Source organism: Gossypium hirsutum, chromosome D13 (assembly GCF_007990345.1).
Source record: "Gossypium hirsutum isolate 1008001.06 chromosome D13, Gossypium_hirsutum_v2.1, whole genome shotgun sequence".
NCBI lineage: Eukaryota > Viridiplantae > Streptophyta > Magnoliopsida > Malvales > Malvaceae > Gossypium > Gossypium hirsutum.
The window spans coordinates 50,969,341-50,983,844 of NC_053449.1; the positions used below are offsets into that span (position 1 = coordinate 50,969,341).

Genomic DNA, 14,504 nt, shown 5'->3' on the forward strand with positions numbered 1-14,504 from the left:
GGTCTCTGGAAATTTTAATTGATTCAACAAGCTCAGAAATCCATCATGGAACTGATCAATAGATCCGTGTTGCTTAAGAGTTACCAACTCAGCCATGGGATCAAAGAGAGAATCAAATCCAAAACGTTCCTTTAGTCCCCTAGCATATACCTCCCAAGACAACTAGTGCAACCCTCCATGTCTGTGCATAAAAAAGTGATGCCAGTCTAATGTATTTCCCTCTAGATGTAACATAACTACCCAAACCTTTAGCCTCAAAATATTGTTCTAACTTAGACCACCACCCTCTAAAATTTCCACCATCAAAGTGAGGACAGTCTACTCGAAAAGAAGTATTCACAGTTTCCAAACTCCCTCCTCGCGAAGACACACCCGAATGTCCTAGATCTGGCATAGGAGACACTACTAAATGTTCCTTTGCTGGAAAATTAGGAGAAAAGCCTAAGATACCTTTTCCTTTGCTAGACATCTAGTAACTGTAACAGGAGGATTTTGTCCAAAATATTGTTCAAACAAAGAATAGAGCTCAGAACGAAGTTGAGATCGTACCTTTGAACGAACCTCAGATTTAATTCCTTCCTAAAAATCCTTCAAACGTGCGTCAATCCTTACATCTAACTGTGTGAATTCGACTTGTAGTTGAGTAAGCTCACCTTGCATCATTCCCAATTATTTTTGGTCACACCCTCCGCGGCAATGAGAATCAACAAAGTTCTGATACCTTTGTCACGTAACGGATCTGGAAACAGTAAAAGAACAGAAAAGAAAAAGAAAAGGAAAAAGATCGAGAGAGAAGAAGAAGAGAGTACTGAAGAATTTTGATTTTAAATTTCATAACTATTTTTCTCTTAGTTACTAGTATTTAAGGAAACTAAATAAAGGACTAACAAATAACAGTAACAATAGCCTAAACCATACCGTTTCAATAAACAATGTTTCTTGCAAAACGAATCATTTAAGTTAATGCTAATCTATTGGTCAAAACGCACCGTATAACTAGAACAGCAATAAGAATTAAAACGCAGCATTCCAAAGAGACGAAGTAACAGCAATAACAAAAATATGAAAATGACTGTTGGAGCCATTCCATAACAAACATGAGAAAGTTGAATCCAAACAGACATTTTATTCAAATTAAACTCTAATTTCTGCAAATTAGGTTTCCATTTGAGCAAAATCATAGGTTTATTTTGAATATGTCAAGGGCCATACTCCAAAACTCAGTCTCGAGCTTCTGAAATAGTGAATTGAAAAATGAACAAGTTGTCTCCAGCCAATTTTACCTCCACAATCACGTTGTTTACCCCCTCTGGATCGATCCAAAATTTGGCAGCCCGCCCAAAAATTGAGCCACCAACTAAAATTGCCTCCGTCGAACTCCCTCTTCAAAGACATCACTCGGAGGCATAACAATGCTAGAGCCATCCTGAATCAACGGAGGGAAAATTTCCAAAGTTTGCTCAAGAATAGAGTCAAACAATTTCCTCCAATCAAGAGAAGACGACTGAACCATAGCAAAGAAAAAACATAGTACAAAACTCAAAATCAACCAAAAAATCAAGAGAGTTCAGATAAATCAACTAAAAAATCTAAAACAATTAAAAGAAAAGAGTCCATTTATGGGTTATTTTATCTTTTGCTTTTCTAGCTATTCGATCGGGCATCGAAAAACATTGATTTTCTGTTTGTATATGTATTATTAAAAAAATACAAAGAATTATGACATATATTAATATTGAAATGTAACTATATTTATCATTGAAGTTATAAATGTCTACATATCAAAGCAAGGCAATCAACAAAAATCCTTTGTTCACATCTACAAACTGGTGAATAACCGAATCATATTGTCTTCAACTTCAAACTTCAGGTTTTACCTATAAGGAGAACTCCCACCCTGTAGTTTTATCAACGAATAATATGCTCCACCACGGCCTAAGGAAAGCAGTTCATTATGCGAACCATGTTCCGCAACTTTCCCGTTCTTGATAATGGCGATGGTATTAGCTTTTTGAATGGTCGATAGCCGATGAGCGACCACCACGCATGTTCTGCTCACCATCATCTTCTCAAGTGCTTCTTGAACCAATTTTTCTGAGACACTATCAAGTGCACTGGTGGCTTCATCTAGCAGGAGAATTGAAGGGTTTTTTAGTATGGCTCGTGCGAGTGCGATCCGCTGTTTTTGACCCCCTGATAGTTGAACCCCTCTTTCTCCACAATTTGTGTCGTAACCATCTTTCATCCCACTGCAAAATTACAACACAAAAATGGTGTTTTCATTGACTAATAAAGCTCTAAAATTAACACTAGAGAGTTTGCAGCTATGATTTGAGAGTTTTCGGTTCTTGATTAGTTTTTTATAATGCAGTTTACATACCTTATGAATTCATGAGCATTGGCAAGCTTTGCAGCCTTACGTATCTCGGATTCTTTAGCATTCTTCTTCCCGTAGGCAATATTTTCGCGGATCGTTCCTGCAAACAGGGTTGGCTCTTGACTCACAAGTGCAATATGTGTTCTCAGCATTCTTAAATTATAGTTCTTTATATCCTGCGCATCTATGAATACTGATCCTTTCGTCGGATCATAAAACCTCTCAATAAGTCCGATAATGGTAGATTTTCCGGAACCACTTTGTCCGACTAGTGCAACTGTCCTCCCTGCTTCAATTCTAAGGTTTAGGCCCTTAAATATCAATTGGTCAGGTCTGGTTGGGTATGCAAAGAACACATTTTTCAGCTCTATTCGTCCCTTAATCGTTTTTTTAACCTCTAGAGCCCATGAATGATTAGGATCGATCTCTGTTTTCCTATTGAGGATCATGAAAACTGATCGAATGGCACTATTTCCTTTCGATAAATCATTGGTCATGCTTCCAGCTTCAGCAATGACATAAGCAGTGAATAGCAACACCAAGAAGGCTTGAAAAAGGTGTTCTGATGTTATTAACCCTTTTGTCAATAGTCTCCCACCATACCAGTAAGCTAATGCTGTAGAAGCTGTGTTGAAAAACTGAGAGCTAAAGAGGCCTAAACCCGAAAGCCATGAATGTCGGACACTTTCCTCTTTCGGACTTTTTAACGTGTCCTTGAAGAGCCCTAATATTCTTTTCTGAGATGAAAAGGCAGTGATAGTTCTATGGTTTACAATAGCTTCACTTGCTAGTTGGCTTCCTTCCTTCTGTGCTTTTTGCGCCTTTCCGGACATACTTTTCATCAACATACTCCTTGCATAAAAGCTTCCGACGACTAACGGTTGAACCGCAATCATCACAAGTGATAACCTCCAGCTAAGTTTAAGTGCTACTATGTATGCAAAAATGGACCCGAAAATGGCTTGAACCAGCAATGACATTCGATCTCCAACAAGGGAACGAACCATGTTGGCTTCAGTAGCCAATCTTGTGCAAATGGCTGCACTTGTGTTCTCCTCTTCATCGAAAAAACCAACCTCAAAAGTCATCAACTTCTCAAGAAACTTCTCCCGTACCCTTTTCGTTAACTTCTCTCCCATGACAGCAAAATTGTAGTGTTGGAGGAGACTGGATGTGAAGTTAAGAGCAGCTATGCCTAAGAAAACGAATGACAAAGTTTTAGATTTTGACTTGATTTCAGATTTGTCTCCACGAAAGTAAATCGATATAAGTAAGCCAACACAGTATGCATTTATAGGCTGAACTGCTCCAGAGCCAATTGCAGCCACACTTCCAACCAATGCTCTTCCCCATTCCGGCGCATTCATTTTTAACAGACGCCATTGTGATGGAGTAGGATGAGATACTTGCTTGAAGTTTTCATCAATACTATCATCATCAGGATCATATTGGATAGTGTAGGAATAGGGTGTTCCCACTGATAGAGCAGGGCTGAAAGGGCTCAATGATGGCGTGCTCGCAGCACTTGATCTATAGCTTATCGGACTTTGTGCAACATTCATCCTGTGGCGATATCTTCCTTCGGTTTTGTAACTTATGTCATCAGAAACTTCATTTTGTAATGCCATTTTCTGTAATTCTACCATCCGGTAGTATTCTCCGCCTTCTCCATCATTCATTTGCATTAGTTCATTATGGGACCCTGATTCAATCACTCTACCATCTTGTAGAACCACAATAAGATTTGCTTTTCTTATTGTCATTAGGCGATGAGCAATGATGATCGATGTCCTCCCTATGGATGCCTTGTCGATCGCCTCTTGCACTATCCTTTCAGCTTGTGCATCCAGTGCACTTGTAGCTTCATCCAGAAGCAAGATTCTAGGGTCCCGGATCAAAGCCCTAGCTATGGCAATTCGCTGCTTCTGGCCACCAGACATCTGAAACCCGAATTGACCAACCTGCAATCCATATAGTTCTCTTGTTATAACCAAATATAACAATTCAAAGACAGTTTCTTGGTTGACAAATTAGAAGTTAGCTTACATGAGTTTCGTATCCCTCCGGTAATTTGACAATGAAGTCATGCGCATTGGCCACTTTAGCTGCACTTATTACATCTTCCATCGATGCTCCTTCTTTCCCGAACAGTATATTTTCTTTTATGGATGTTGCAAAGAGTACAGGTTCTTGACTAACTAGTCCCATTTGAGATCTCAACCATTTCAGCTGAAGTCTCCTTATTTTGTATCCATCCAAAAGAACTTCTCCATCAGTAGGATCATAAAACCTTTGAAGCAATGCAATGGTTGTGGACTTGCCCGAACCGCTGCCTCCAACAAGACCGACGGACTTTCCGGCTGGGATTCTAATATTCAAACCTTGCAAGACAGATGAATCAGGTCTTGATGGATAGCTGAAATATATGTCCTTAAATTCAATCTCTCCTCTTACATATGACAAAGCCTTTCCTTTCCTATCGTCTGCATCGATAGAAGGAACTCGGTTAACCATCTCAAAAATCCTAGTAGCAGCAACGGTTGCCTCGGTGATGCCAGTTAAATTCGGTAGTGCACCCAAAACACTCCTGCAATGTCAAACCAAAACAATAATGAGTTAACTAAAAGGCTCAATTAGGATATATCAGAGGATGTAGTCTATCAACATGAAGAAAGTTACTTACAATCCTCCCATTACGACATTGATTCCGGCTGCAAAAACTGAACCACCTTTTTCGCCTTTCTCGGTGACCAAATAAGTCCCAACCCATGCTTGAAAAGCCCATCCTACATAAATGCTTCCCATACTTCCCATCAACAATCCCTTTGCAAAACCTTGCTTTACTCCCAATTCCAAGGTCCTTTCAAGTGCATGGCTGAAATTTTCTATTGTTTGATTCTCAGCTACATATGAATAAACAGTTCTTATGGAGGAAATTGCTTGTTCTGCAATCCCACCTGCAACACCATAAGATTCGATCATCTTCATTATCACATCCATCATCAGTTTCCCGAATACCAGCCCGGGAACAATGAAGAACAGCGTCAATGGAATCGCTGCTAATGTAATTCTCCATGATAATATGAAGGAAACAATGAGGCAGAAGAAGAAGGTTGAAAGAAATGCAAGGCAATTCGGTATCTACATGCCGGACAAAGGAGAAACAATGTTAGAAATAACATATTGGATCATTTTTTGTATGCAAGAATGCTAGTTGATTCCTAACCTTATCACATATTGCAACTTGGATTGCATTGGCATCTGCAGATATCGTTGACACGACTTGGAAGGTCATGGAGGTACCGGTCTCCTGAGTGTCAAAGAAACCAACTTCCTGTCTAAGGACAGATTTTAAGTATTCTGTCCTTATTCGGGAAGTCTGTCTTTCTGCGGTTCGTGTCCAACAAACCCCTTCTGTATATGTATAAAATGGCATCCCAAGGAAGCAAAACAGATATTAATGTCCAATATTTATCAGTCAAATGCAAAAATGATAGTTGCAACTTACCAACAAATGCCGAAAGTCCAACTACGATCGCAACATAGAGCAGCCTAAGTGCATACTGCAGAAAATCAAAATGATCCGGTAACGTTATTTCATCAACTATCTTTTATATTAACTCAGATTGGTCCGAAGGCAATAAACTGGGATTGAGTTAACCAGATTTTCATACAGGCTAATGGCACATACCTTATCTACAGTATCATTAGACAATTTGGCATTGGGATCTCCATATTCATTGATCACTTTGCTAAGAACAAGCATTGTAAGAGGGTACTGCAATCCATCTCCGATACTACCCAAAGTTCCGAAAAACATTAACAGCTTGTCGACATTGTCAGCATATCGAAACATGCCATCTTTGGAAACCATTTTTCTGATGTTTCCTTTCAGTAGAAATGGGACACTATCTTTTGATTTTTGTTTACTTTCATCAGCTCTAATGGAAGCTTAAATGAGTTTTATATACTGGACCATATGTACAGGTATCCACAATCTATTTGCAGGCAGAATCTAGCTTATTGTCTTGCTCTATTACAGTTTTTACGCCAATGACAAATGGAATTTGATTAATTTGTTTTTAAATTGGCCGGCTTTGGGCATCTTTGGACATCAGAATGAATGCTGGTTTCAATGAATCCAGCCATCCAAGTGGCAAATGATAAATCTAAATAAAAAAACATAGCAAATCTGGGACGTGTGATAGAGCTTCGTGATGATTGGCCAGCCACAGGTATTTTTATAATTCTGAAGATTAGCCTTTGTTTTCACGTTTGATGCCTTTGGAAACTTGGATCCAAAGTAGTAAAAACAAAAGATTTAGATTATAAGTTGAGCAATTTGTTCGCATCTTTCCATTGTCTTCTTCATGGGAGCATTGGTGAAGCCTTGAAATAGCCCAATGTGTACGTTACAAGGACATTGAATGTTTCGCCCTCGTTGATGCTTTCGTATGTTATTATTTTTAAAGAGGCAGGCCATTGAGAATTGAACACGGGGTATATAGTTTTTAAAATATATAAAACTGGATATCAAAATCTCACATCAACCCAAGTCCCTAATTGCTTCAGGAAGAGGACATCGCATAACACAAAAAATGGGTGTGCGGTTAAAACTTCAACCATTGATTGCCTCTATTCTTTGTTTTATTCATCTGTGAAGTTAGCAGCCATTGATGACATACATGCCAATTGAAAATGAGTGATTGGTTCCCGACACTGAAATTTGAGATATGCTCTCAGTGACTTCCTGTGTTCACAGAAGATGCTTCTTTGTCACCAGTCCCTACGTTGTTTGTGTTCGTGTAAACCCTCGAATGTATAAAAAAAAAAAAACCTAATCCTTTTATTTATGTTAATCAAATTAGGCATGGCATAGCATGCGTGAGATATGCACATAAACATTACCATGAGAACTGAAAGTCAAAGAGTGGTATATGCAGCTTTATATCATTCAATTTTCTAATCATGAAATCCAATAACATACACGACATCGTTCAATACCTAAAATTCAAAAAGAATTAGCCACAAGAATGGCCTGCCTGCACCTAGCTTTAGCTTGTTCAAGCCTCTCACTCAAGGTCTCATCTTTCACAGCAGCTTTCACCATAGCCAAATCCATTTCCATCAACTTCAATACCCTAAACAACTCCGTCACCATCCTATCTTCCACTTCCCCTTCATCCCTCAAAACCTCCGCTTCTTCCCTCGCTCTTTCCGCCACGATTTCCCCTGCTTTCGCCATCAGTTCCGTCGACCCAAACTCTCTCCCCATCAACCCTTCCAGCTTCTCCAAAAAATCCATTATCACGTACCCTTTGGGTTTCTCCAAGTTAATCTCCTTCGTCCTCCTCCATCCCACCTCGAAATTCGGCGGTTCCGGTTTTGCGATGTCGGGTCTCGACCTTCTTTCTCGGACGATTTCCGATCGTCTTCGTTTCTCGATGGGGAAACTTTCTGGACTTGTGGTGGTTTCGTGGGAGATTGGAGATGGGAAATCCGATTGAGATGATTCTGAGGTTGGGGAAGTGCATTTGATGGGGAAGTGTAATGTTTTTGATGGGTTATTGGAGATTGATGAGAGGTTTGATGTATGGTTATGGAGAAGGTTTGGGGGAGAAAGGAAGTGAAGCAGAGTGGAAGCCATGGCAGAATTTTGTAAAACCAGACTGCAGTGAAGAAGATAAGGATGTTAAATATTGTATAGGCCAATTGCGGTTTGCTGCAGAAGATATTTGCAAAAATATCCGCTGCAGTTCGGATAATTTCTTTTTATTTCCAATAAATTTAGTTAATTTTTTATTTAAATTTAATTATACTAAAACTTTTATAAGGCACTTAGGTTGATTCATAAATCCTAAATATAGACTTAAAACCAACATGGAGAAGACAAAAAAATACATATATTTATGTTAATTATGGAATATTATACCATCATTAGTGAAAGCTAAAAGAAAAAAAAGAATGAAATTGCATCTCTATCTCTAATGTTATATAAAAATATTTAAATTACTCAGATATAATTAAAGTTACACTCTTAATGTCGCTCAATGACTAAAATGTAACAAACCGATACCATTAGTTACCATATCATAACTTTTAATAATATTAATGATCATATCATAATTTTTTAAATTTTAGTGACCAAAATGTAATTTAAACTAATATATAACTTTAACCTATATGTAAATTAATAAGTGAGTAAATTTTGATAATTCAATTATAATGTTTTTAAGGATATTTGTAGCGACTCAATTTTATAAAAAAAAAATTTATTTTAGCTCTATATTGTTTTTGTCTCTCTTAGCACTTGTATTTTTTTTGTCAAACTATCCAATACATATGGATTATCATATAGATGATAAGTCGGCATTTAATTAAATTTAAATTTTTTATAATTTAAATTATTTTTAATTTTTAAAAGTAGTTTTTATAATTTTTTGAAATTTTAAATTTTAAAAAATTAATTTAGATTCTAATTTAAATTTGATATGCTGAACTTTTATTTTAGGATAAATTGCATCTAAAGCCACTAAAATATTAGTAAGTTTATGTTTTGGGTTACTCAACTTCAAAAAATTATAAAATGATTACTAAACTATTTGAAAGTTTTCATTTAAGTTATAGGATGTTAAAATTGTTATCATATGACTTTCTTTGTTTACATTACTTACACTAATCGAAAACTCTTCTTTCCAATCTTTTCTATAGTTCAGTTTTTCATAAAATATTTTTTTCGATCTCTGATACTAGCTATCAGATCAATTTGGATCTAAAGTACGTTTTTCTACTCGCCAATGGATACTAATCTACTGTACCGATCATCAAATTGTCACTATCCAGACTTTAAAAAAAAATCTTAATAGCTCAATAACTTAAATAAAAACTTTTAAATAATTCAATGACTTAAATAAAAATATTCAAATAGTTTAGCCACCATTTTATAATTTTTGAAGTTGAGTACAAAATGAAAATTACCACCTTTATTATATTATAAGTTTTCGTATGATATAATTTATTTAAGTTAAAAAACAGCTGAAAGTGAAAGTGTGAAACTCAATTGGAACTAAAACCTTGGATTTTGTGCTGCCGGGAAACCAAAGTTTGAAAGCGGCAATGGCAAAGACGCCGATAGGGCTAGAACCAGTGGTGGGATCCCTGTCATCCTCTAAGAAGAAAGAATACAGAGTCACTAATCGACTCCAAGAGGGCAAACGCCCCCTGTACGCCGTCGTTTTCAACTTCATCGACTCTCGTTACTTCAACGTTTTTGCTACAGTCGGTGGTAATCGGGTAGGTCTTGTCTTTTTGGGTACCCTTTTTCCTATGATTTAATGGGTTTCTTTTTATCTTGCCTTTTAACACTTAATTTTTCTGCATCAATTTGCTTAGTGAAAGGTCCAGTTTTTGAGAAGCTGTTATTAATTACTTCAATCTCCGAAGCTTTACTTTAGCTGTTTGCACTTCTTTCCTTAAGGAAAACCTTTTTTTGGGGGGGCTAAATTTCATGAATGAATTAACCCTTTTTGATATTTTGTTGTTTAGGATTACCCAGATGTTCTGTTCTTTTCTGAAGTCTTTCCCTTTCAGTATTCATTTTTATTTTGGATTCTTATTTTGATTAGAAAATTTTCAATCTTTACCAGTTTTGTTTGCTTTTCTACCACCCTGATCCATCCATTGAAGTGATGTTAGTGATTGTTAATTTGCCCTTTTGTTTACAGGTGACGGTATACCAATGCCTCGAAGGAGGTGTTATAGCTGTTTTGCAGTCTTATGTTGATGAAGATGTAAGAAACAGCACTTCGATTGTATTTCTTTCTTCCATTAAAGTTTTCTTATTGATTCATTGCCTCATTCCGTGTGCTTTGTAGATCAGAAGGATGAGTCTTTCTACACTGTAAGTTGGGCCTGCAACATTGATGGTACACCATTTGTGGTTGCTGGAGGTATTAATGGCATAATCCGTGTAATTGATGCGAGCAATGAGAAAATACACGAGGTATCATCCTTAATCAGATATGTTATTTTTATGTCCATTCTCTATTGTTGAAAACTGCTATTGTTATAGTGTATTTATACCTAGTTTTTTTTCATTCCATTGCATGGATGTGTATGTGCAGAGTTTTGTTGGACATGGTGACTCTATAAACGAAATCAGGACTCAGCCACTGAAACCATCACTTATAGTGTCTGCAAGCAAAGTAAGCGTCAAAACATTTGCTTGGCAACTGTTTGCTTTATCAAATGGCTAACATTTGAAATTGGAGCAGGATGAATCGGTTAGATTGTGGAATGTTCATACTGGAATCTGCATTCTGATATTTGCTGGAGCCGGGGGACACCGCAATGAAGTTTTGAGTGTGGTAGGTGCAGAGAATATTGAGTTATCGTGTTGTTGTCTTTTCCCTGGAGAACGGGACTATGTCATATAATGTTTGCTATGTTTTCTACTTCCATATTTTCCACTAATTGTATAATGTTTGCTATGTTTATGATGGCTATTGTAGGATTTCCATCCTTCAGACATATATCGAATTGCAAGTTGCGGGATGGACAACACTGTAAAGATTTGGTCAATGAAAGGTACGATTGTGACTGTCATCAGAGTGGGTTGTTTTTATTGTTTTTGGTGGCAACAAACTAATGTATCTGATATAATTGGAGCATTAGAGTGAGAACTAGGGATTCCAAGATTTTTATCAATAAAGGATGGTTATATGTTGTCTAGGACCTTGGCTTTTTGGGATTCTGGGGTGAGTTGGAACTGTTGGATCTGAGGTTAGATATTGTCTAGCATCAAAAAGAATTGAGTGACGTTATGATTGTCGGGAAGGTGATTTCATGCAAGAATTAGCATCGAGTAAACACCAGTTCAGGCATTCACTCCTTTCTGTCATGTTATTAATCTTTCTGCAGAGTTCTGGACTTATGTGGAGAAATCATTCACATGGACGGATCTTCCTTCAAAATTTCCAACAAAATACGTACAATTCCCTGTGAGTAGCTTCTTCTTCATCTTCTCGATGTAAATCATGACTGTTGCTCTAATATTGTATCTATTATTTTCAGGTGTTCTTAGCTTCAGTTCATTCAAATTATGTGGACTGTAATCGGTGGCTTGGAGATTTCATTCTGTCAAAGGTAAACTATTTGCTCTATATATTGTTATATTATCTTCCGTGGAGAGCTTGAATTTGATTTAATGAGAATTGCCTCATCGTTTTGTTGCATTCTCAGATAAGTACCTTGAGCTATTTTGTGAAGTATATTTGAACAGCCTTTGCGGACATGACTTGCCAAAGTATAAACTGAAGGCAGTTTTTGGATGTCTTACTTTAAATTGTTATTTACATCCCCTTTCCTTTTTGCTAAGGTTGTGCTTGGGTACTCAAAATTAAGATATAAGATGAAAAGCACTTATTTTGCATGTCACTTTAACCATTAGGTCATCTTCGAAATGGCATCTTATCTTCTTTAAGAAATCAAGTTACATTGTTAGAGAATAGAGATGCAGCATTTATGAAAATCCCTTCTTAAAGTTAGGACACTTATAATTTACTAGTGGAAAGTTCAAGTTGAAGTTCTCTTATGAAACTTTCCTAGAGCTTGTTACTGTAAATCATGTATGTTGTTTTGTTACTTGGTCTTGGGTATGAGTGTTGGACATGGTTATGTATCCAGCATGGGTTAGTTCAACTTCTCTCTCTCTCTCTTGCTCTCGGAATTTTATATGTCACTGGGGTGTACAAGTTGCTGTGTTGTGTAATTGCAGAGTGTTGACAACGAAATAGTGCTATGGGAACCAAAGATGAAGGAGCAATCTCCAGGAGAGGTCTGAACATAAAATTCTGTCTGTTTCTCTTTCTGTTTATTGTTACAGATATGTATCTTTCCCAGAAACTCCCAACTTCTGCAACAACAATGAACTTCATGATGTTTCGTGTTTTAGGGAACGGCTGACATCCTTCAAAAGTACCCTGTCCCGGAGTGCGACATTTGGTTCATCAAATTTTCTTGTGACTTTCATTACAATGCTGCTGCTATAGGTATATAGAAGTCCTAGTGCTTTCTATTTTTCGTTTCTGAACGTGAATAATATTAGTAATAACAGCATAATCACTTGTTGAGTTACAACTATTGTTCTTACCTATCTGATTATTGCTCGCGCATTCTTTTGGTCTCCCGAACAAATCCCGCATTTTGATAATCTACTGCTAAAGCTTGTACTCATTTATAAGTTTTGTCGGACGTGCCAGGGAATCGAGAAGGCAAGATTTTTGTCTGGGAACTGCAAAGTAGCCCTCCTGTTCTCATTGCCAGGTTTGCTTGATTTGCTCTCATCGGGCACTACAAGGAAATTCTTCCTTTATATATTTAATAGTCATTCTTATTTTGTCTTTCCGGTAGGCTATCTCATGCACAGTCAAAATCTCCAATTAGACAAACTGCCACGTCCTTTGATGGAAGGTAACTACTGTTCGGATTTTGGATGTTGTTTTACCATTGGAACACCATGTTTTTCGATACACCAGACAAACTTTGACTCTTGGTTTTGATTGATGCAGCACCATTCTCAGTTGCTGTGAGGATGGGACGATATGGCGATGGGATTCTGTCCAGACCAACTGATCATCCTTCTGTAAGTTGGCCAAAATAACATCACCAAAGCATGTTTTGGTCCGTTGTGCAATGCTGCCGTTAATTGATTTTTAGATTATGTAGGAAAGTAGCTGAAAAACAAACATGTCGAACTGCCTGTCTTGTCTTCTCTTATTCCAACCCCAAAATGTCGAAACCAGAATTGGCCACATCTTTGTATCCTTGAATCTAGTCATAACTTCTTTTCAAGCAAGCAACTGCCGTCACAAAATTTATGAAATAGAAATTATTTATGTATTAAAATTTGTGTAAATCTAAAATATTTTTAATAGGTTAAATCTCAAAATTATATATGAACTTTGATTTAATGTGTAATTTTATATATGAATTTTAATTTGGTGCAATTATTTACAAGAAATTTTAATTGTGTATACAATAAATTTTAATTTAAATTCACTTATACATTTTTAAATAAATATATTGGATAAATGTAATTATGTGTGTATGCAATATATATAAACTTAAAATGATGTTATATCGATAATTTGTGAAAATTGGATCAAATCAAAATTTTGTAAAATGTGTAATACCTAATTTTAGCTCGGGCCCACAATAATAAAATAAAGTCTAAGTCCAGTATAAAATTATATCATTGGGCCCGATCAGAATGGCCTATTATTTAAAAAGGTTGAAGGTTCATCTACAAGTTTATGTAAACATAATCTTCAAGAATATACAATCTTAGATATGATATATGCAATCTTGGATATGATATGCAATCTTGGAAGATATGATTTTGTAATCTTAGAGATTTAATTTGTAGATAACCTTTAATCTTAGCCGTTGATGTAATTGATCTGTACCGTTAGATTTGAGGAGGCTCAACAATAAATAGAGGCCTCTCCCTTCATTGTGGAGTGGAGAGAGGAAAAAAATCAATAAAAAAATGGAAGAACGATTGGCAATTTTTTAAAGGTGGTTTACTTTTTTTTATTTTTTACTTATTTACGATTTTAAAAAAAAGGAGAAGGTGATACCATTGCGAATTTTATTTATTTATTTTTAGCCCTAATAAAGTGACGCGTTTCAAAGTATGGAGATATTTTCTCATTCGAGCCCTATGAGTTATTCGCGCCTTTTAATTGGGCTCTTCATTTTTTTTCCTTTAATTCTGTTTGATGTTCAATTTAAATCCTTATTAATTCAATGTGCTTAATTTCTTACACCACTATTCTTTTTAAAAAATATATATTTAATTTTGAATCTAATACTATTTTAATGATTAAGCTTAGTATTTTCCATTTTATTTTACATTTTATATGTATTATGGCTATAAGTTTATTGAATTATAAGTATATATTACCCTTTTTAAAAAAATTATAATGTATCATTATTTTGAAATTCAATATATATTGCTATTATTTCGATTTATCACTTTTTTATATTTTAGGTAAATTCAACATGATTTGTATATATTCTTTGATATCCCTATTTTGTAATATATTTTCGAAATTCACTTTACATA

The 14,504-nt window shown here is 36.0% G+C and overlaps 3 protein-coding genes across 4 annotated transcripts; 1 reads left to right on the plus strand and 2 right to left on the minus strand.

Annotated features, from left to right (window-relative positions):
* Positions 1-1,780: 1,780 nt before the first annotated feature.
* LOC107919487 (putative multidrug resistance protein) lies at positions 1,781-6,320 on the minus strand. The gene is made up of 7 exons (XM_016848941.2): positions 6,069-6,320; positions 5,886-5,940; positions 5,604-5,791; positions 5,061-5,518; positions 4,424-4,964; positions 2,381-4,338; positions 1,781-2,249 (listed from the first exon to the last, which is right to left on the minus strand). Exons 1-7 carry the CDS (start codon positions 6,249-6,251, stop codon positions 1,874-1,876), a joined length of 3,759 nt encoding a protein of 1,252 aa, XP_016704430.1. The 5' UTR covers positions 6,252-6,320; the 3' UTR covers positions 1,781-1,873.
* Positions 6,321-7,294: 974 nt separating this feature from the next.
* LOC107918688 (uncharacterized) lies at positions 7,295-8,129 on the minus strand. Its single transcript, XM_016848270.2, has one exon. The coding sequence runs from the start codon at positions 8,022-8,024 to the stop codon at positions 7,389-7,391; it is 636 nt and encodes a 211-aa protein (XP_016703759.1). The 5' UTR covers positions 8,025-8,129; the 3' UTR covers positions 7,295-7,388.
* Positions 8,130-9,389: 1,260 nt separating this feature from the next.
* LOC107920781 (polycomb group protein FIE1) lies at positions 9,390-13,310 on the plus strand. Of its 2 annotated transcripts, none has more exons than XM_016850627.2 (14): positions 9,390-9,670; positions 10,102-10,167; positions 10,257-10,379; positions 10,501-10,581; positions 10,651-10,743; positions 10,888-10,963; positions 11,297-11,376; positions 11,450-11,521; positions 12,153-12,212; positions 12,330-12,426; positions 12,637-12,700; positions 12,788-12,847; positions 12,946-13,019; positions 13,103-13,310. In XM_016850627.2, the coding sequence occupies exons 1-13, from the start codon at positions 9,494-9,496 to the stop codon at positions 13,007-13,009; spliced, it is 1,113 nt and encodes a 370-aa protein (XP_016706116.1). In that variant the 5' UTR covers positions 9,390-9,493; the 3' UTR covers positions 13,010-13,019; positions 13,103-13,310. The 2 variants fall into 2 exon arrangements, with proteins under 2 accessions (XP_016706116.1, XP_016706117.1); XM_016850628.2 differs by having other exon boundaries at positions 9,401-9,670; positions 13,094-13,310.
* Positions 13,311-14,504: the final 1,194 nt, after the last annotated feature.